General features: G+C 38.0%; 2 protein-coding genes across 2 annotated transcripts; one reads left to right on the top strand and one right to left on the bottom strand.

Annotated features, from left to right (window-relative positions):
- Positions 1 to 8850: 8850 nt before the first annotated feature.
- On the bottom strand, positions 8851 to 11823 carry LOC117292788 (ADP-ribosylation factor-like protein 4A). Its single transcript, XM_033774947.1, has one exon. It carries the CDS (start codon positions 10916 to 10918, stop codon positions 10319 to 10321), a length of 600 nt encoding a protein of 199 aa, XP_033630838.1. The 5' UTR covers positions 10919 to 11823; the 3' UTR covers positions 8851 to 10318.
- Positions 11824 to 13289: 1466 nt separating this feature from the next.
- Positions 13290 to 21619, top strand: LOC117293043 (cytosolic Fe-S cluster assembly factor narfl-like). The gene is made up of 9 exons (XM_033775256.1): positions 13290 to 13398; positions 14294 to 14386; positions 15400 to 15555; positions 16105 to 16231; positions 17008 to 17142; positions 17635 to 17883; positions 19417 to 19627; positions 20292 to 20449; positions 20585 to 21619. The coding sequence occupies exons 1-9, from the start codon at positions 13333 to 13335 to the stop codon at positions 20824 to 20826; spliced, it is 1437 nt and encodes a 478-aa protein (XP_033631147.1). The 5' UTR covers positions 13290 to 13332; the 3' UTR covers positions 20827 to 21619.
- The last annotated feature ends 14 nt before the right edge of the window (positions 21620 to 21633 follow it).

Here is a 21633-nt window from a genome sequence, read left to right as displayed (position 1 = left end):
CATAATGCATTATGTCACATTGTTTGTACAGATAAATCATGACGTCTATTTCGATCATGATCTGGGGGTAGAACCCATGGGACACAATGTAGTAGTTGGCTTTCAGAGACGGCGAGAATAATAACATCTCAAGGGATATAGGCGTGAAACTGCAATCCTGCCACCGTAGCAAATGTTGTTTCAAAAATCTGTACTATAATTTTTGTTCACGTGAATAAAAAAAAAAAAAACAGAAAGGTGTGATGCATCACAAGTGCCTTAATTTGGTTGCACAGTTTTGAATGGGAAAATTACATAAATTTTCTACACAATGAAAGCGTATTTTGTTGCATAGTTTGTTTCATTTGGGTATTTTTTTGCGACGAGCAGTAAAGAAGTATCTCATTAATTTGGTGACACAAAGACGAGCCAATAATCAAAAACAGTTGTGGGTGACTTGATTAGAAAGGATATCAATTAGTCAGCGAATCGCAACTAGTCAACAAAAATTTAACTTATTCAATTATCAAATTGCAGAATAGTCACCACGGTGCCGTAGAAATTTATTGGTATCCATCATTTTAAATGAAAAACATTGCCTGGTGTGGTTTTGCTTTAGCGTGGCTCTTGCTATCAGATTCTACCAAAAGGTTAACCATGCTGATCACTTCTATTATTCTACGTGTATAAATCGCCAGCGGTGACTGAGATCAGCTACTAAACATAGCATTCGAAACAAAGATGGCCGCAAGGCATATGACGTATGTGGCCATGATATCAACCTTCCATTAATTATTTCAATTTTTTATAAGAAAAAAACCCAAGGGAAATGGCAAAGGCCAATTTTATTTTTTTAGAATTCCGAATATCTAATTCCTTGACCGCTGATGATGGAGATACTGTGTGAATGATGGCCGGAACAGTGAGGAACAGCGACCATGCAGGCATCACGTATTATACAAACCCGGAATAAGACGCAGTTAGTGTTTTGCTCCGGTTGAATCTGCGCCTTGAACTTCTACTAATGATGCACTCACTGCCCTCTGGCGATCCAGGATGAACGGCGCCGGAACAGGACAAGCTTAAAGGACAATTCCGACCCATGATCGGATTTAAAAACAGCTCTGCTAATGGGGGTGTGTTAATGGGCAACAGTAATGAGAATATTAAAGGGGCACTCTGAAATCGCTAAAATATATATAGTTATCAGCAAGTGTCTGATTGATTGTCACTCATGAGTAAATGAATTGCATAAATAATTGCATAACGATTTAGTGATGTGCTTCCAATAGTGCAAGTATAGAAATAGGGGAGGGGAATAACCTGGTAAGTGAGAGCATTGGGTAAAGATAGGACCAGGGGAGCCAGGGTATGACGCACTATGCTGTGGATAACACATGGGTGGCCAAGCTTTAAAGGGAATGCAGCGTCTGTTTTGTTGCATTCTGGGTGTTTCTTTTCTCTGTTCGCAAGAAATGCATTACCACTGACTGTAGCGCTGCAGCACTGCTCCGAAATAACCATACACCACACATACTTTCTAAGGTTGTGTTTTCATCATTTAAAAATGAAAACTTAAATCGTCTCTCACTTCTCCAAAATATTAATGTTGTGAGAAGGTGTTCAGTTATACAGCGGGGGTTACCAGATTTCCGACACTTTGATAGCTTTTCAACAATTCAGTCAAAAGATTATGAAATATTGTGTAGTGGCGATTTTTTTCGCAGTTGATTATACCAGCTGTGTAAAGGCACTTGCTTATGAAGGAACACAATGTTCGTTATCTGTAGCGTTATGATTTCCTTTAGCTTCTATTAAACAGATCTGAAGAGGAAAAGGAAAAACATCATCGACATAGAATTTTGTTTATATGTTGGTGCCCGAAAGTTTGTTAAACGAGGAGTACGTTGCCCTGGGCATTTCGTCTGCTCTACACGGGTGCATGGTTTGGTAAGAGTTGACCCAGGGTTAAAATAACCACCGTGAAAACAACCAGAAAGGCAGTCTGGTAAAATATGACAACTCTTCATGGGCCTTTTTTAAATCGCATGAGTTGGCAAAATGAAGTACTTTGGAAATAGAAGGTTGAATGGACTTTAAGAGCACTTTTTATGAAAGGGACTAGTGAAGAAGAACAGTCAATAATCTGAGCTCGTGTGATATTTTGATTTTTGTCGACAAACTTCTTGAGAACCCACCTTTTTTAAGAATCGCTTTACTGCATCTCTTAATTGCTACTTGCTTTTTATATGTATTTCTTAATAACTTGTGGATTTTTAATTGTGCAACATTTGTTTATGTCTGTTGTGACATGGAGTACGTTTTTAAACAAATTATTATTAATGTTATTAATACCGTAAACGATTACAGTCAAACAAACACATCCACATCTGTTTACAAAAGTGTTTTATTGCCTACACATCCTACCCACGCATAGATTATTAAAATTGACATTTAGAAATTGTTTCAATATACAATTTTAATATCATTAGTAAGTCAAACATTTCCAGTGAGCGATTAATTGCCCAAATCCGATACAAATTACGAAAACAACGCCCCGTAGGTTTTCGTTAAGCCTATACATTATGTATCCTTTTGTTTTATACCATAAAACTAGAGTGTGAAAATTTCATTTTAAAAGGTGGTAGCCGTTTTGAGATATTTCCGACAATTATCGAGTAATTTATGTCCATCACGCAGGAAGAATAATCTGCAATTGGAATACACAATCTTAGAAACGTCAGTAATGCTTCTCAGATTCATTTTTTTAGGGGGAAATCTTACCTCTTTTTCGATACTTCAAAGTAAAAACTTTCCTGTCCAAATCAGTTGAATTCTCATAACAGAGTTTGTTGTTACTGCCATTAATTTCCAAAGCTATTAACAAACGTACAGACCCTTCGATACCATAAGTCCATTACTCGCATCTGGTGAAACAACGACTCGAAGAAAAACAAACTTATGGCATTAGTTAATGGTAAATTAGGTTAGCTTTTATTGTTGTTCTGTGACATGCAATGGAATCGATTGGCAATTACAATTTGTAACCAGAGGGTGAAATGTGTTTTAGCTGTTAACATAATAATGGGTTTTAGTCAAGCGTAGATCTAAATTATAAACATACAGAAGGCTGCACCCGAGCTTACACGTAGAGTATTTGGCCATGAATTAAACGAACTTTGTTTTTGTATTTACACTCAGGAAAGGCCCCGTAAATTTCTACCAAAATGACCGCTGAAAAACAACTCTGGTCACATTCCTTCTTTCACGGTAGAAATAATTCTTAGTTTGTTTTCTTAGGTGGCTACTCAAAAGGTAAATAAACTCCACGTTGAATGCATTTTTACTAGCGATCTGAAATTATGCGCAACACTCATCACAAAAACAAAATGGCGTCTACAGCTTATGCGATAAATCTATTTCATTTGTGGTGAAGGCTATGAACGTTACTTTTCATGGCTTTGTGTATTAACAAGATTTAATAATCTTTCATTGAATAATTTATTCCTTTGGGTTTGAAGAAACGAGCAGCTGTTCTTGTCGACATAGACAACCCACAACGATCAATCTTTATTGGAAGGTTGATTTGTGGTTGGTTCGAAACACAGAGCAACGAACTATGGTTTCTTGTAAATAAGGCATACCAGTAGATTTTCACAAAGTACTTGAGATTCATCTTAAAGGCAGTGGACACTATTGGTAATTACTAAAAATAATTTTTAGCATAAAACCTATTTTGGTGACGAGTAATGGGGAGACGTTGACGGCATAAAACAATGTGAGAAACGGCTCCCTCTGAAGTGCCATAGTTTTCGAGAAAGAAGCAATTACCCACGAATTTGATTTTGAGACCTCAAGTTTAGAACTTGAGGTCTCGAAATCAACCATCTAAACGCACACAACTTCGTGTGACAAGTGTGATTTTTTCTTTCATTATTATCTCGCAACTTTGATGACCGATTGAGCTCAAATTTTCACAGGTTAGTTATTTTATGCATATGTTGAAATACACCAACTGTGAAGGCTAGTAATTGACTATTACCAATAGTGTCCACTGCCTTTAAGATGAGAGTTATAACTATTTACCATAGTGATTTGCATTGTGACATCACACTTTGCTTTTAAAGCAGTTAAGATTGACACCAATATTAAGATCAGCTGTTTTGAAATAATAAACAGAGAAAGGAACACAGTCAAACTCCCATGGCTTCTTGTACAACTATAAATACAGTGTAGGTTTCGCGCGTATAATTGAATAGGAGTTCTCATCACGTTTGGTTAAAGGCAGTGGACACTATTGGTAATTACTCAAAATAATTATTGACATAAAACCTTTCTTGATGACGAGTAATGGGGAAAGGTTGATGGTATAAAACATTGTGAGAAACAGCTCCCTCTGAAGTGCCATAGTTTGGGAGAAGGAAGTAATTTTCCACGAATTTGATTTCGAGACCTCAAGTTTAGAACTTGAGGTCTCGAAATCAACCATCTAAACGCACACAACTTCGTGTGACAAGGGTGTTTTCTTCTTTCATTATCTCGCAACTTTGATGACCGATTGAGCTCAAATTTTCACAGGTTTGTTACTTTATGCATAATGTTGAGATACACCAACTGTGGAGACTAGTCTTTGACAATTACCAATAGTGTCCACTGTCTTTAAGTAGAATTTACCCTCCATTTATATGCTTTTACGCAGCAATATAACATGTACATGTACATGTACATATTAAGTTATGCAATATTGATGGATGGAGTACACCAGTATTGGTATAAACGAGTTAAAGAACTGTTAAAACTTCACAAGGGACTATAGTTTGAGATAAAAATGGACAAGGGTTCCTACATTGCGTTTACGCCTTATCCCAATTTCATTCAGAGCTCGAAACAGCACGACACTTTCATACAGCTGCTTTTAGGCAAACTTGTATTGCTGAGCAAACAATGGCAGAAACCAGTCACAAATTGTACATTTACGACATTATTTTGCCTGGTAAACCCGTTTCTTGTTGCTGTGTGCTCTGCTTATTTTTCATATTTAAGTGAAAATGACTTCTTTCTCGAAAACTACGTTACTTCAGAGGGAGACCGTCACAATGTTGTGTACTATAATCAACAGCTCTCCATTGCTCGTTAAGTACGTTTCTATGCTAACAATTATTTAGAGTAGTTGTCAATAGTGTCCAGTGCCTTTAAAGAAGAGTACAAACCCACAAGAAGGCAAAAAAAGGGAATTGGTTCTTGTTCAAAAGGGTTGGTGTTGTGAGACAGCTGCAATGTTGTAGCCGTAGGGTTTGTGGTTCATTGTTGACCTGTATGATGGCGGTGTTTCGCCGTGCAGGCCCCAGCAGCAATGGCTGTCTCTCGACCTCAACACTCAAACACTGCATAGACTGTGTACAATATTATTTGCTGTACCTGTGCATATTATAGTTGCACAGAAAAAAATGGATGGAAATTTACATTAGATAGGAGCAGAAATATAACCCAACCCAAACCATGGTGTGAGAAAACCCAAGGCTTAAGGCGATTGATAAACCATGGAGGTAGAATTTCTATTTCCACCTCCATGGATAAACCTCGATGCTAACCCAAGGCTTGGCGACTTTGCTTCATGAATATCAATGAGGTATGCGACATTATAATTAGTAAAATCACGGAGGTAGAAATGGTACAACACTTTGTCCCTTAAATTTAACTAAGAAATCCATGCCACTTTTTGTAGTACAAAAACACAATGTCTACAGATTTACACTTGAAACTTACACAGTTTGAAGATAATGATAGTAGAAAGCTTCCCTGAAAATATTACTTGCTGAGGTGCTGTAGTTTTTGAGAAATGAGTAAAACAATGTCATGACAATAATTTTCGTCTCAGTTATGATGAGACGAAAATTATTTTAGCATGTTAAAACGTATTTTCATGACATTGTTTTACTCATTTCTCAAAAACTAGACTTCAGCAACTAACATTTAAAGGAAAGCTTGCTACTATCAATATCATTATCTCAAAACGGTGTAAATTTAAGGTAAATCTGTTGACATTGTGTTTTGTGTTACAAAAAGTACCCAAATCCTTCAACAACAACGGCTGTTAACCACACAGCGGGCCTATAACACAAATCAAAGTGAAGTTGCCGCTTCCCTCCAAAAATATATTCATCAAAATTTGGTTCACTGCTTGTAAAGTCAGATGTAATTATGACAGTTGCGGCACTCCGCGCCTTTCACATGAAATGTCAATTAACTTTAATACCATTATGCTTATCGTAAGTATCAAGAGAAGGACAAACAATACCCGCACCGACTTAAATGTGACAAAATGTCAGCATAAAAGGCTGCTGCTGATGGAAAGAAGTGTCACTAAGCAGTCATTTATTTTTAGGTTCAAGGTAAAGTTTATTCCTGTGTTAAAAATCTAGTTACGGTTCTCACACAAACCCTAATCAGAATGGATAATCACATGAGATTTCCAAATGAACGGTGAACGTTAAGGTTGCTTTGAAATCATTTAAGCGAAAGCCGTCTTTATAGATTCTGTTTTATGAAATTTATTTTGACAGCTGGGATGGTTGTTGTTTGTTGTGCACCATGCCTTTGACGTTGCACGACATGTGCGCAGTAGGTGTTTTCACAGACAGGAAACTATACTATTTTAAGCATTCGTGGGTTGAGCCTCAGTCTCCTGCCCCAAAACAAAGATGGTTTATGGTTTAACCAAACAAAAAGGGCCACAGACCATTTCTCTATGATTTGACCATAGTTTGACATACGGAGATGAACTGACCACTACACCATAGCACTCGATCTAGTTTGTTGACCTCTCCTATAGAAACTGGTACACGTACATCTGACCAAAACCTAATGATGAGGTTATGATGCAGTATAGACGGTGGAAAACAACTTGTTGTTGGTATCAATTCAAACTGTCAATTAGTTTAAAATTGCACAACCAGTTTGTAGGTGCAGCAAATTAGTTGAAAGCCCTTTTTCACACGGCATAAAACAATTATTCCTTGCGAAATTGTCTCAATATTTCTAAAATATCACAACATGAGCTTCGTGTGAGAGGGCTGCACTTTTTCACGCTCGACATTCCTTTTCTCAGCCTTAAGTCACAAGAGTCGCACACTGATAACCACAAATTCTCTTCATTTCCAAAACCAAATAATCTCCGAACCACTATATACAGCTCATTATAAAATTTTATTACATGCATAATGTGTGCACAAATCTCACTTGAATGTGTCTTCACACATGTAAGTTTCAAATACTACACATAAACCACAATTTTGAGAACAGGATGAAGGCACTTCAAGCAAAACTTCCTCAGGAAATAAAGAACTCAATTTATTTTTACGAAACATTATCATGTACAAGTGTTTCCCTTCAAAATGGACAGTTAAAAAAAAATTATTTGAAATAAATTGTCGAATAAAACTATATACCAGATAGATTTTTAAAGTAAATGCCAAATCAATGTAATACTGAGTATAATATTGAAAACATAAAATGAATGAAATTTAAAATCAAGATAAATAAATTATAAAACAATGAAGGTTTTAACTCGTCAAACAAAACAAAAGAAATGTAATTTTGTGTAAAATCAATTGACCATTATGTAAATAAATGATACTTTTTTTTAAAGGTATTACATGTATACATGATTGGTAGTGATAACAATCATTGTCAAATTTTAGTTTGAAGTTCGAACTAGAACCATTTTTTTTCGGTGAAATATTTCCCACTGGAATGAAGTCATATTCGAGAAAACTGTATACATGCTGAGAATTGTGCATGTTTTTTCATTTTCTTTTCTCCAGATGCACACAACGGATTAGACCCATTTTGAGGTTCCATTTTGGAAGAACAATTTATGGGAGTCAATGGCCGACCGTGTTAGTTCGCAAAGTAAAAGGAAAACCACGCAATTTCAAGGCATATTTGTGTGGATCATTGAATTCTACTTTTAAAACATCTTTCCAACCATATGCATTTTATAACAAACGGTTTCAAACGCTTTTCAAAGACCAACTCGTCCGATCCAAGGCAACGTGTTCATTTAAGACAATTTTAAATTAAGTACATCACAAAACTGACCTTGGGGACCATCTTTAAGATGAATATAAGTGGATTCAAAAAACTTAACTTGAAGAATTTTTCTCAAATTATTTGCCATCAAAACATTACATACAAAATTTACAAACTTTTAAATGTATTCCAATCTCAGTTCTATTTGTCTCAAAATATATTGCAGAGGTGGGGTTCCATGCAAAATATTTCCATATAATTTCCAGCAGCAATTCAAATTTCATCCCCATGGCCATAGTATCATTGCAATTCTCCTCTTGGGCGACAATTATTGTCACCCACACAGGCACAAGGGAATACAATAGAGTGAATAATATTGAACTAACAATTCAAAGAATAAGCCTGAAGACAAACAAACAAACAAACAAACAAACAAACAAACAAACAAACTGAGAACATATTCCTTCGATTTGATTATCATTTGAAGTTCAGGAAGTTAGAATTAATTAATATCTTTCCCCACTTATATAAGTACCATAATAATAATAGTATCATAAAGCCTCCCACTCTAAAATATGAATATATTCATAAAGCACTGAAATAAGTTTAACAAAATTACTTTAAGAAAAAAACGAACCTTTTTATCCATCAAAACCAACTGGAGACTTGCATATCACATTGTATATGGATAATGGAGGCCTGATTGACGTATAAAGGGGAAACTACACATCTAAAATCTGTGGATTTTGTTGGATTGGGCAAATCAGTTGATTTTGGTGAATTAAATAGCAGTGTGCAATACTTATTCGGGTGGATTTAGAACTTTTCCAGCAAGGGGGGGGGGGGGGGGGGGTACAAGGTTTGGGCTTGAAACTAACATTGGACTACAGGCACAGGGGCCAGTGTTTTTATCACAGGGCCAGTAAACTAGTGACTATAAAACTATGGCGTTCTTTTGTTTTTGAATATCAATACCTCTGTGCAACAAAGTATCAGGTCTGGTGGATTTTTTCCTCAATATCGAGCCCTGGGGTTAGGGTTATACAGGGTGCAAGGAGTTTCCTCAAACAACAGCATCAGACTTTTCAAACAGAATATTCATGAGTAAACGGTTTTCTAGTTAAGGGCTATATATAAGGAGAGTCTGAGCTCCTTCTTATTCAGTTTTGAAAATCCCTTAATCTGAAAGCCTCTTCCAACAAAACTGGACCCAACACTTTACACTCAAGGATAATCCACCCTCTCAGGGCCCCCCATCTTAATAACAAAGCACACCAAAATAATGGGTCTTTTATGAGCATAAAGCAAGGACCAGATGATCCTATACAAAAGGGATCCAGCTGGGCGCTGGGGATTTATAACAAAAGCCGTTACCCGGAACTTTGGACTGAAAAACATTGAAGGTTTTCACAACGGTGTTTTATTCACTCAACTACACAAAGTGAAAGAGAGAAATTGTGCTGTTGGGTGAGATTGTGTTCGACTTGACAGTTAAGCAAAATCTCAAGAGCTTGTTATGATGGAAAGGAAGTTTTTAAGTGTCTACTTGAATTCTATTTACGTTTTGTTCCAAAATTCCCTTTGTGTAACCTTTGTTCCAGCACATGTCCATGACCCATTTGGTTGATGGATTTTCTAGCAATCCATATTAAAAATTTGTTGTTGAAATATTACCCTTTTTTGGGGTTGTATATTGCAGAATTCATTTTCAAAGAAAAAACTTGTTTAACCTTATTATAACCCTGTCTGTCTAGTGTCTTCAGCTCCAAAATGCACAAAATGTATAATCTATTGCATTCCCTTTTAAGAAAAGAATAACCGTTTGGCTTTGCCCATACACCAATGAGAGTGTAAATAACAGCATACACAGTAATTTTCACAGAGTCCTGCAAATGAGTTGCTGTAGCAAACTGCTTCTCAACTAAACGAATGACAATGACATTAACCATAGTTAGTGGTCTTGCATTTTGACCCTATAGCACGTATTCAATACAGAGTGAGCTATACACATCAGCAGTGTATGGGTAAAACCAAATAAAATCCCAAATGCAAATTTAATATCTTTTATAATAAATGTTTATAAAAACTTGAAAACTTGATATAGGACTGATTGGCTGTAACCATAACAATGGCACAAATGGTTTTCACAAAACTCACACTCTTCAAAGGCAATCGAATACATAATTATTTCTATCTGAAAAAGGGTACCCTAATTATTGTGTACAAAACACACACATAATCATTTGCTCCTCTGAATAACAGGAACACAACTGTCCTTTTTTTATTATGTAGGTCCCTAAACCCGCCGTTACCTCCCTCTTTTCTGACGCTGTTTTGCAAGAATTCGTCTCTTGTTGATCATCTCGCATAGTATATCAAAAGTGTTCCCAAGTCCTTCTCCGGTAATTCCACAAGCCGGTATGATCTGATACGGGTTGTGGCCTCGTAAGTCCTTTAGGCTCAGCAATTGCTCCATCTCCTCTGAACTTGCTGCCTCTCTCAGGTCCTGTTTATTCGCAATGACTAAAATAGGCACGCCACTATTCTTCGGAGACCTTGCCAGTTTTATAAGTTCGCTCTTGGCCTCCTCAAATCGTTCTGCGTCGGAACTATCCACGACAAACACGATGGCATCTGTCGCCCTCATGTAGGATTTCCAAAGTGGGCGGAGCTTTTCACTCCCTCCCGCATCCCAAAAGCGGAATCGCACCCCTTTCGATGCTCCGGTTTTCACCCGTATTTTCTCCGCGTTGAATCCTATAGTAGTAACAGCATTGATAAACTCGTCAAGTTTTAATCGATATAGAATCGTAGTCTTTCCTGAGAAATCCAATCCGAGGAGAACCACATGAAGGGAACCAAGGAATGGAAAGCAGGTATTTGATGATTGAGACGAACCGGTTCCCATGTTTGGTGAATCATAGAGCAAGGGACAGATTAATCAAATCATACAAGTATACACACCTAAGAAACGCCCTTTTGTCGGCAGCATCCACAATATTAAGGTGACTGTGTGTTGTTATCATGTCCTGTCAACCTACATCTTTGTTAAAGTATGGCCATGAATTGGTGACGACAATTGACCGGCTGGAAAGCACAGCTTGACGGCTCTCCTCTTCGCTGAAGACACCTCGTACAGCCGAAGGTCATGTACTACGACAGTCACCATGATCTCCACACGCTAGCTAGAAACACAGTCGTCTATTGCACTCTTATTAACAGACATCTCCTGACAGTGTGGTTTGGAATGCTGTCCTTAAAAATGGTCGTGCTTTTTATTATTCCCGTCTGCAGCCCATTACATCTCCCTGATGCACCAAAGTGATGTCCAAATCCGTTAAGCTCTTTTTAGCCCAGGGGTTCGCTACGCGATACTGGGAGATTTGAAAACCAGGCACTGGCAGCAGAGAGACAAGTCAGTCCACAGTTTGGGTTTTTATCCTTGCGTTGGCAAGTGGGCGGTTACAGACGGGTTCACTACCGGAGCAAACAGCACCCTGCGTCCGGCCACTACTCTGCTCTCTCTCCGGAGTGTTTCGAGTTGCTCCAACCGCGGGCTTTTAACACACTCTCTGCTGTAATTAAACGTGAAGGTTGTACGACATGGGTGTCAGTTTTGGTTGTGTCAAGCTCCCTTAAATGAACACAAAGTGCTGACCAGCATGAATTCCCTCAACGAAGCTTGCAAATGAATGATACAGCTAGCTCCAAAACCGAGTAAAATACTGCCTCAGTACCCCAGCACACAGGGAGGGCATAGTAATGTACAGTACATGTACATGTACACGTATGTGTGTATTCGCATGCACTGTGCACAACACTACCACAGTTTATGGCAGACGACCAGACGACGTGTGCCTAACAATAGTCAGCAGCTACGTCACTCAATCAATTTGGGCGACGACATTCGCTAAAACGGGTAATAATATCCAGACCGGCATTGGTGAAATACGAACATTGTTAATTATGTTCATTATTAAAACGTACAAACTCACATCGATTACAAATCTTCATAAATCATATCACGTACTATAGTTATTAAACTTATTTTGTATACTTTTAAAGTAGTATGGTGACTTATTATTTAGGTAACCCCTCTTAAATAATGCACAAATCTACCTGTCACAAAGCGATTTCTGAGTAAAAAATCGATGCTCAGAAAAAAAAAATCGTTATTTTGAACAGTGCATTCAGCGCAACGTCGCGTTGGTTATTTACTCTAGATGTTTACAGTTTGAAGCTGAGTGAGCTGGGTAATTACAACGGGATTCTGATGACATTAGGCCTAACTGTAATGCGTTGTAAATCTAACCTAAAATTTAAGCTTCTATACCCCGCCCCAACCAATATTAACATCAAGGTTTTTTTTACCATGGAAGACACAGGAAGAAGTATTTAAAACTAGTCAACTTTCGGATTGTCTAAAATCTCTTTTGGGAGCTCGGAGGAGCTCTTAGTCAACTTTAGAATTGTGTAAAATCTCTTTTGGGAGCTCGGAGAAGCTCTTAAAAGAGCCGTTGTGGTCTCGTATGTGGACGGCACAAATATTATCTTTTAAAGAAAAGAAAAACACTGAAAAGTAATGTGTTCATACAATTTGTATAGAGAAAATAATTCATTTTCATAGACATCTCTTCATCTCTGTATTTTTTTATTTTTTGTTTATATTACTTATTATTAGAACTGAAAAATGCAAAATGAAATTACCATTTTCAAGAAAAGTTGTCAGATAAAGCTTTACATCGGCAGAAGTGACAACTTTTATATGCCAATCAAACAGACATTGGGCACTATTGGTAATTGCCAAAGACCAGTCTACTCACTTGGTGTATCTCAACATATGCATGAAATAACAAGCCTGTGAAAATTTGAGCTCAATCGGTCGTCGAAGTTGGAGATAATAATTATATAAAATAATTATATAAAAAAACACCCTTGTACACAAAGTTGTGTGCTTTCAGCAGATGCTTGATTTCGAGAACTCAAATTCTAAATCTGAGGTCGAAATCAAATTATTTTTGTGAAAAATTACTTCTTTCTCGAAAAGTATACTTCAGAGAGAGCCGTTTCTCACAATGTTTTATACCATCAACCTCTCCCCATAAATACTCGTTACCAAGTAACGTTTTATGCTAATAATTATTTTGAGTAAATACCAATGTGTCCACTGTCTTTAAAACCTATTTTTAAACTTTGGAAAACTGCTCCTTTAAAGTTCTCAACAAATCTTGTCAATTGGTGGCGCCCTTCAATATTTACAGGCAGTGTTTCGTGTGAATTTCATGACGAAATTATGACATACGTGCTGATTTGTAATTTGCAATGGCGTCAGTGTTTAGTGGAGCGCTTCGACTGACTGATTTGGATGATTTTATCACACCTTCTCAGGTATTTTTGATTGGAAAAGAAGTGACATTTCCTGGTGTTTTTACCTGTTGTGTTAGTCAAACGTTGTACCAAATGTTTTTATAGTTTTTAAAGTTTACTTCCTTGATCAACTAACTGCACCCATTTCGTGAAAATGCTCAACTACATTTCATTGTTTTATTTACAGTCAATGAGTCAATTAATACTTAGGATTCAGATTTAGGAATACTTAATGTCGACGCCATTATATAGTAATATTCAAAGTGTGAGAGCTTTTACTCTTAAACTATATTGATATGTGATTGAAAATAATTATGTATGAAAATCATGAAAATTATTGAAATGTGATGGATTCCAATGTGACTATAAAATAAGTTGAACAAGCACTCACTCAGCAGAGAAGATCTTCTTTTGTGTTTGTGTGTCTGGTAAGTGTCGGTGACTATAGTGTACTTTGATACTCTTGAATGAACAGATAATTGAAAGATATCACATTCACAGTCAAATTATTTTTTCATAAAGATGTTGCACAATGACTCAATGAGGACTGACTGAAGTGTATAATATTCAACTGAAAACCAGAAGACCACCTTGCTTGTCCCATTGTGAGTTTAGGCCAAATAAAAAAAAAAATTATCTATAATAGCTTCTCTCCATCCAGGGGTAAAATGGGTACCTGTGAGGGCAGAGATGGTTCTTGTGATTGATTTAGCCGAGTAGCGCATTTGTTGCACGAGGCTGTAATACTCCCCAGGGAGCTGAGATGTTTTAAGGAGTGAATTAAGGCCCAGTGACCAGGGGTAATATCTTGAAGCGCTTTGAGACATCCGTAGGGAGTGAAAAAGCGGTATATAAAAACTCAATATTGTTTATTATAACTAACTTTGTGATGTAATTAAATCCTATGTCTATGCAGGAATGTATCAAGCCAGTTCAGGTGGAGAGACTACCCGGCCTTTCTGGACCAATCAAAGTCCAGTCTGATGGAAGCTATGTTCAGATCGGCATTGTAAGTTATATATCATTCATCATCGGCAAATTTGTTTGTTTGTTTGTTTGTTTGTTTTTTTGTTTGAATGATCTTATTATCAAGGGAACTTGGCAAACTCCCACAAAGGGATATAAACACCAAGCTGGCAACAGCCAATTTCCTCATACAAACATTGGTTTAACGTCTATGATTATGAATAACACAAATCAAGAAGTTGTGATTCAGTAACTAGACAACAATATTTATTCTAGTCATTGTGAAATCAGCGGTTAGCTGGGGATTCGAACCCACAACCTTGTGATTGCAAGTCCTGCAGTCTAACCACTTGGCCACGGTGACTTACCATAGTTTTACCACAGATAAAAGACAAATTAGAAATCATACCTTTAAATTGCTTACCAACCAAAATCAACAAAAATAGTAAAATGGCCTGACGTTTCAACCCTAGCAGAGTCTTCCATAAATGCGATGATCTTTAACCCTCCATCCTCTGCGACTGTCAGGAGAATGGAGATTTATGATCATAACTAAGTCTTCTTTAAAGGCTAAAAAAGACTCTCTTCAAAGGTAAACACTCTTCTAGGGTTAAAATGTGGGGTCATGAACTATTCTTGCATAGATAAAAGACAAAGTTTTTTTAAAATTTCTGGGCTAACACAATAGAGGTCAGTGGATTATACAATTTATCGCGCAATTTGTTACTAAAAATACCTTTCTGGTAATCAGTGCGAATCAAGAGTAAAATTTTATGGGGGGCACATGAGGTGCACTATTGTCTAGAGTGGCACTTCTTGGCTTGGCTTGTTAAACGGTAGTTTTCGTTTCCACTTTTCCTAAACAAGTCTCTTTGCTACAACCTCGTTATAGTCTGCCCTGGAGGTAAGTACAATTACATTGTCTACGTGTCAAGAGAAAGATAAGTTTAGAAATACTGAAAATACTACACAAAAAAACTCACAAAATGATTTTTTTTTTTATGCAGGTAATTTGATGTCAAGATTTAAAACAATATATCTTCTTTCCCAATGCAGGACGGACAGGAAACACAATTAAAGAAAGCCCAGATTACATTAAATGATTGTCTGGCATGCAGTGGATGTATCACATCAGCAGAGAGCGTCCTCATCACACAACAGAGCCAGGAGGAACTCCTGAGGATTCTTGAAGAAAACAATCAACTTCCAGAGGTGAGACGCGCGGCTGAACCCAAAACAGCTATTTACAGAGCTGGGCCCAATTTCACAAAGCACAAAATTGTCAGTATTACCCTAGTGACATGTATTGTGACACCACACGTTACTTAGCAACTATGCTTGATTAGCAGTGAAGGTCAATGTTGGATCTTTGTGAAATCGACCCCTGGGTCCAATTTCATAAAGTTGTTAAGCAGAAAAAATACTGCTTGACAAATTTCATTGCTAAGCAAAAATTGAGTGGGGCACCAGTCACAACAACAATGTAAATTTGGCCGATTACTTTTCTGTGCTTTGCAAGTTTTGGGGTTTCCAGGCTTTATGAAAATAGGCTCTGGATTTGTTTTGTGGCCTATTTCCAGTGTTGTAGAACTAGCACTCAGTACTCGTTTTCGAGACCTGAAGACCATTGTCTGTACTGGTACTCATATACATCAAGCTTCATAACTCCATAACTTTTGAAATCAAATCTTGGAGACTGCAAAATCGAGACCTAATCTTATATGGATCACTTTTGTAAACATGTTCACTTTTTTCTCCTAGGGTGACGAAGGGAAGAAATTGATTATAGTTTCGGTGTCTCCTCAGTCCAGAGCTTCCCTGGCAGCTAGGTATCATTTCTCAATCCAAGAGACGGCCAAGAGGTTAACTGGGTACTTTAAGTCATTAGGTAAGTGGGTGCCAAGAGGTTGAATGGGTTCTAAAGATCAACTGGTAGGTTGACCGGATACTTTAAGTCATTAGAAGAGAGGGCCAAAAGGTTAACTGGATACTTTAAGTCATTAGGTGAGTGGGTGCTAAGAGGTTGACTGGATACTTTAAGTCGTTAGGTAAGAGAGGGCCAAAAGGTTAACTGGATACTTGAAGTCATTAGGTGAGTGGGTGCCGAGAGGTTGACTGGATACTTTAAGTCATTAGGTAAGAGAGGGCCAAAATGTTGACTGGGTACTTAAGTAATTAGGTAAGAGAGGGCCAAAAGGTTAAAAATAACTGGATACTTGAAGTCATTAGGTGAGTGGGTGCCGAGAGGTTGACTGGATACTTTAAGTCATTAGGTAAGAGAGGGCCAAAATGTTGACTGGGTACTTAAGTAATTAGGTAAGAGAGGGCCAAAAGGTTAACTGGATACTTACTTTAAGTGATTAGGTAAGAGAGGTCCAAGAAGTTGACTGGGCACTTTAAGTCATTGGGTAGAAGAGGGCCTTGAAGTTGACTGGGTACTTTAAAACTTTAGGTTCATGCCTGTGTACTCTACTACACAATGGAAGTTCCGGTTGGATATTCATGTTTGCTATCCGGCTGCCAGCAACAAATTTAGGAAGCTCCCAAGAAACATGTTGGTGATTTCAGGGGTGCAGAACCAAATCCATCAAATGCAAGCCGAACCATGGGATGGGTTTGGGTGGTTGAGTTTTGATATCTTGGTGTATTGTCTGTTTATCGCAGGAGTGCATCATGTATTCGATGAGACATTTGCGAGAGACTTCAGTCTTCTTCAGAGTCAGAAGGAGTTTATGAGTCGCTTCAGGAGACAAGAGTCTGAGAAGGGAACTTTGCCGATGCTGGCGTCTGCTTGCCCAGGTAATTTCAATAACATTATAATTTGTTTTCTTACCCTAACACTGATGTGTATAAAGCCCAGTATACTCAGCTCTGTGAAAAAAAACTCCACAGGCAAATTACTGGGGTTGGGTTGGAACCAACAACCTTTGCATTGACAGACCACTTGACCAGTGCTAGTCCGATGCCTAATGTACCTCAATGTTCTACTTGAATTTGAATGTTTATTCCTAAAACTCTAAAGTGGTTTTCCCAATTTCAAATTGTAATATTTATCTTTTTAAAGTATATTTGAATCAATGGTTTTTTAACCGCAATAATGTCATTTCCTTCTGCAAAGGTAGAGATAATGAGCCCAATACTGTGCTGTACATGTTGAGTCTTAGAATTAAGATTCAGAATTCATTTTGTTGTCTACAGACACAAGTCACAAAGGTGGTTGAAGCAAAATAAAGTTCATTCAAATGTCAAACACTCAATTTACTCTTCTAACAACCCTCTTAAAAAACCCAGGTTGGGTCTGCTATGCAGAGAAGACTCACGGATCCTACATCCTGCCTTACATCAGCATCACCAAATCACCTCAGCAGATCATGGGCTCCCTCGTTAAGGAATACTTCTCTGGACAAACCGGTCGCAAGCCAGACCAGATCTACCACGTCACTGTCATGCCATGCTTTGATAAGAAGCTGGAGGCATCGAGGGAAGATTTCTACAGTGACGTGTATCGGACGAGGGACGTTGATTGTGTGATTACATCAGGTGGGTAGTAGAACTTTTCTTGAAGGGTTTGGTTACTTTTTGTACAACACAAAACACAAACTTCCACACATTTACATTCAACTTACACCGTTTAAAGATAATGATGGTAGAAAGCTTCCCTGAAAATTTTACTTGCTGAGTTGCTGTAGGTTTTGAGAAATGAGTAATACAATTTAACGAAAATTACTTAATCATGTAAAACGACTCTCCTGAAAACATTGCTCTGTGATTTTCATTTTTGTTTCTCAAAAACTTGACGACTAACGAAGCTGAAACTTCTACAGGTAAATTACAAAAACTCATTCACAGTTAGTAGGGATTCATGTCATGGCAAACAACTTGATCTACAAAATGTATCAAAACCATTTAAGCCTCTTTGAAAGTAGCTCTTTAACAAAAAGAAACATCCAAGTTTGAGAGCAGTTAAATCGCTTTTTTTGTCGATTGTTTTATCAAGATTTTATAGAATTCTTTGTTCACATAATCCTTCTTGGGTTGTAAGTCTCTCTGTTATGAGTAGTGCATGTAAAAGAACCCAGTGCATCTATCATTAAGAGAAGGGCTTTGTTTCTGCGTATCTGGTATGGTCTTGCACTAAGAATGCGCCACCTCTGACCTCACTTTGTATCCTTTTTAAGATGTTGTAATACGGTTGTTTCATCTCATAAAACCTTTATTAAAGGCAGTGGACACTATTGGTAATTATCAAATACTAGCCGTCACAGTTGGTGTATCTCAACATATGCATAAAATAACAAACCTGTGAAAACTTGAGCTCAATCGGTCATCGAACTTGCGAGATAATAATGAAAGAAAAAAACACCCTTGTCACACGAAGTTGTGTGCGTTTAGATGGTTGATTTTGAGACCTCAAGTTCTAAATTTGAGGTCTTGAAAACAAATTCGTGGAAAATTACTTCTTTCTCGAAAACTATGGCACTTCAGAGGGAGCCGTTTCTCACAATGTTTTATACCATCAACCTTTCCCCATTACTCGTCATCAAGAAAGGTTTTATGTCAATAATTATTTTGAGTAATTACCAATAGTGTCCACTGCCTTTAACCAAACGTGATGAGAACTCCTATTCAATTATACGCGCGAAACCTACACTGTATTTATAGTTGTACAAGAAGCCCTGGGAGTTTGACTGTGTTCCTTTCTCTGTTTATTATTTCAAAACAGCTGATCTTAATATTGGTGTCAATCTTAACTGCTTTAATAGCAAAGTGTGATGTCACAATGCAAATCACTATGGTAAATAGTTATAACTCTCATCTTAAAGGCAGTAGACACTATTGGTAATTGTCAATTACTAGCCTTCACAGTTGGTGTATTTCAACATATGCATAAAATAACTAACCTGTGAAAATTTGAGCTCAATCGGTCATCAAAGCCGTTTCTCACAATGTTTTATACCATCAACCTCTCCCCATTACTCGTCACCAAGATAGGTTTTATGCCAAGAATTATTTTGAGTAATTACCAATAGTGTCCACTGCCTTTAACAATCTTTTCAAAAATTGTGTTTATAGGAGAAGTTGAAGCGATGCTAGACAAGGAAGGACTAACACTGACAGACGTGCAGCCACAAGACATTGATGTCATGTTTCCTGTATCGTCGGATGGAGATTTAGTAAATCATGTTGGAGGGGGCTCAGGTGGCTATCTGGAGCATATCTTCAGATATGCCGCTCGGGAGCTCTTTGATGTCAGCGTGGATCAAATTGAATACAAGATGCTGAAGTAAGTATGCAAAGAATCTGTCTTGTTTCCTGCAGGGGTGTAACTGGGAATTTTCATTTGGGGAAAGGGACATTCAGGATTGGGTACTCTCTTTTTTAATTGTTTATTTGTTTTATGTTAGAGCAATGTGTACAATAACTAAATCAGAAAATTAACTTGTACAGTTCAGACAAGAAAATTACTCTTTGATTATGCAGAGTTTATCAGATCTTGCAGCTGTTTGTTGCTGCTATGGGCATTTGGTACAAGCTATTTGTGGTTGCTGTGGTCTTAGACTTGGCCCCTGTCATTATTCGCAAGAGGATAAAGACAGGCACCTGCTACTCAGATCCAGTGATTCCATTGGACACAATGATATCATTGGATAAACGTGCACAGTGCACTGCCACTATTGACATAAGCATTCCATATGCTCCTGTCACATCCGCCATAGAATTTGACTGCGCATCTCTATGTGAAATGAATGTAGGTCAAAGGTGCACGCCAGCTGGAGGCCGGTCTCTGGCGATATTCACGACCCTCGAATAGTGACGTCAGTTGTTCAGGCTACTGTGGTCTTTATAGGCCTCCAGCTGTGGTCTACAGCAGATTGGCTTAGCAATACGAATATTCATTAAAATTCAGGATACAGAACTGACTATTTTTCTATCCCTTTTGTCTTTAGGAACAAAGACTTTAAAGAAGCCACCTTAGAGGTCGACGGAGAAGTGAAATTGAAATTCGCCCTCGCCTACGGCTTCCGCAACATCCAAAACCTTGTACAGAAAGTCAAGAGAGGGCGCTCTCCATACCACTTTGTGGAGGTCATGGCTTGCCCCGCAGGTAGAAAAATAAATTGTTTTTCTTTTTCACTCATGCTGCTTTTTTAAGACTCTTTTAACTTTTTCCGTCATATTAATGAGGAATGTTTTCCCTGCATAATCTTGAATTTCCTCTTCCGTTTTTCCTCTTGGTTAGGATGTCTTAATGGTGGAGGACAGATCCGACCTCAAGACAACGAACAACCCAAGGAGCTACTGACTAGGGTCGAGACGCTCTACAACTCCCTCAACACCAGAAAACCCGAGGAGAATCACATGACTGAAAGACTGTATTCTGATTGGCTGGGAGGTGCTGAAACCGAGAAAGCAAAAGCGATGTTGGACACCGAGTATCACCCTGTGGAGAAGATGAATAATGCTCTGACAATCAAATGGTGATGTGTCCACCAATCAGAGGAAGAGGTCAATCTGGGGTCAATATGAGGGAAAACCAAAGTAGTGTGGTGGACATGTGGATTCCACTGAGCTTAAATAGACCAATCAGATAAGCTCACTTTAATGCATCAACCAATCACAACAGTGAACACAAGTCGTGGCTGAGCGATTTAGTTCACCGGACCCAAGCTCTGGTGTTGTCAGCAGGAGAGTGTGGGTTTGAATCCTGGTCATGACACTTGTACCAAGGCACTAAACCATTATTGCTTCACAAACAGTTTGGAGGCTCCCACTGGATGATACCCAAGCCAGCATCCTAATGGACTATGAAGGGGGTAACCCACCCGGTTTCATACAGCCCAGGAGTAGGTGTCAATATGCCTCTGGTGGCAGTTGAGTCAGTGAGGTGTAACCCTCATCTTGAATTGGCTGTCCAGCGTTGTCATGGTGATTTCTCAATAAACAAAATAACTTGAGATGTTGACAAAAAAAAAGGTTTCTGCTATTTCAATTGCTGCAATGTGTCTTGTGTGTGGGGCTGGATAGCACAAGGTGAACGTCTCATACGCACAACCTATGAGGGCGCTGTTAATATACAGTTGCCATTGTGGGTTGGACTTAACAGATTGATCGTTGGTATTTGTACACAGTCATATTTTAATACACTATCTTGAGGTCTATGCAATTATGAACGGGTTGTAAGAACTATCCTCTTGGTGTAAAACATTTAAAGGAACACGTTGCCTTGGATCGGTCGAGTTGGTCTTCGAAAAGCGTTTGTAACCGTTTGTTAAAATGCATATGATTAGA

The sequence above is a fragment of the Asterias rubens genome, chromosome 7 (genome assembly GCF_902459465.1).
Source record: "Asterias rubens chromosome 7, eAstRub1.3, whole genome shotgun sequence".
Lineage (NCBI taxonomy): Eukaryota > Metazoa > Echinodermata > Asteroidea > Forcipulatida > Asteriidae > Asterias > Asterias rubens.
The sequence above is the reverse complement of the archived record's forward strand: the minus strand, read 5'-3'. Positions and strand labels throughout refer to the sequence as shown.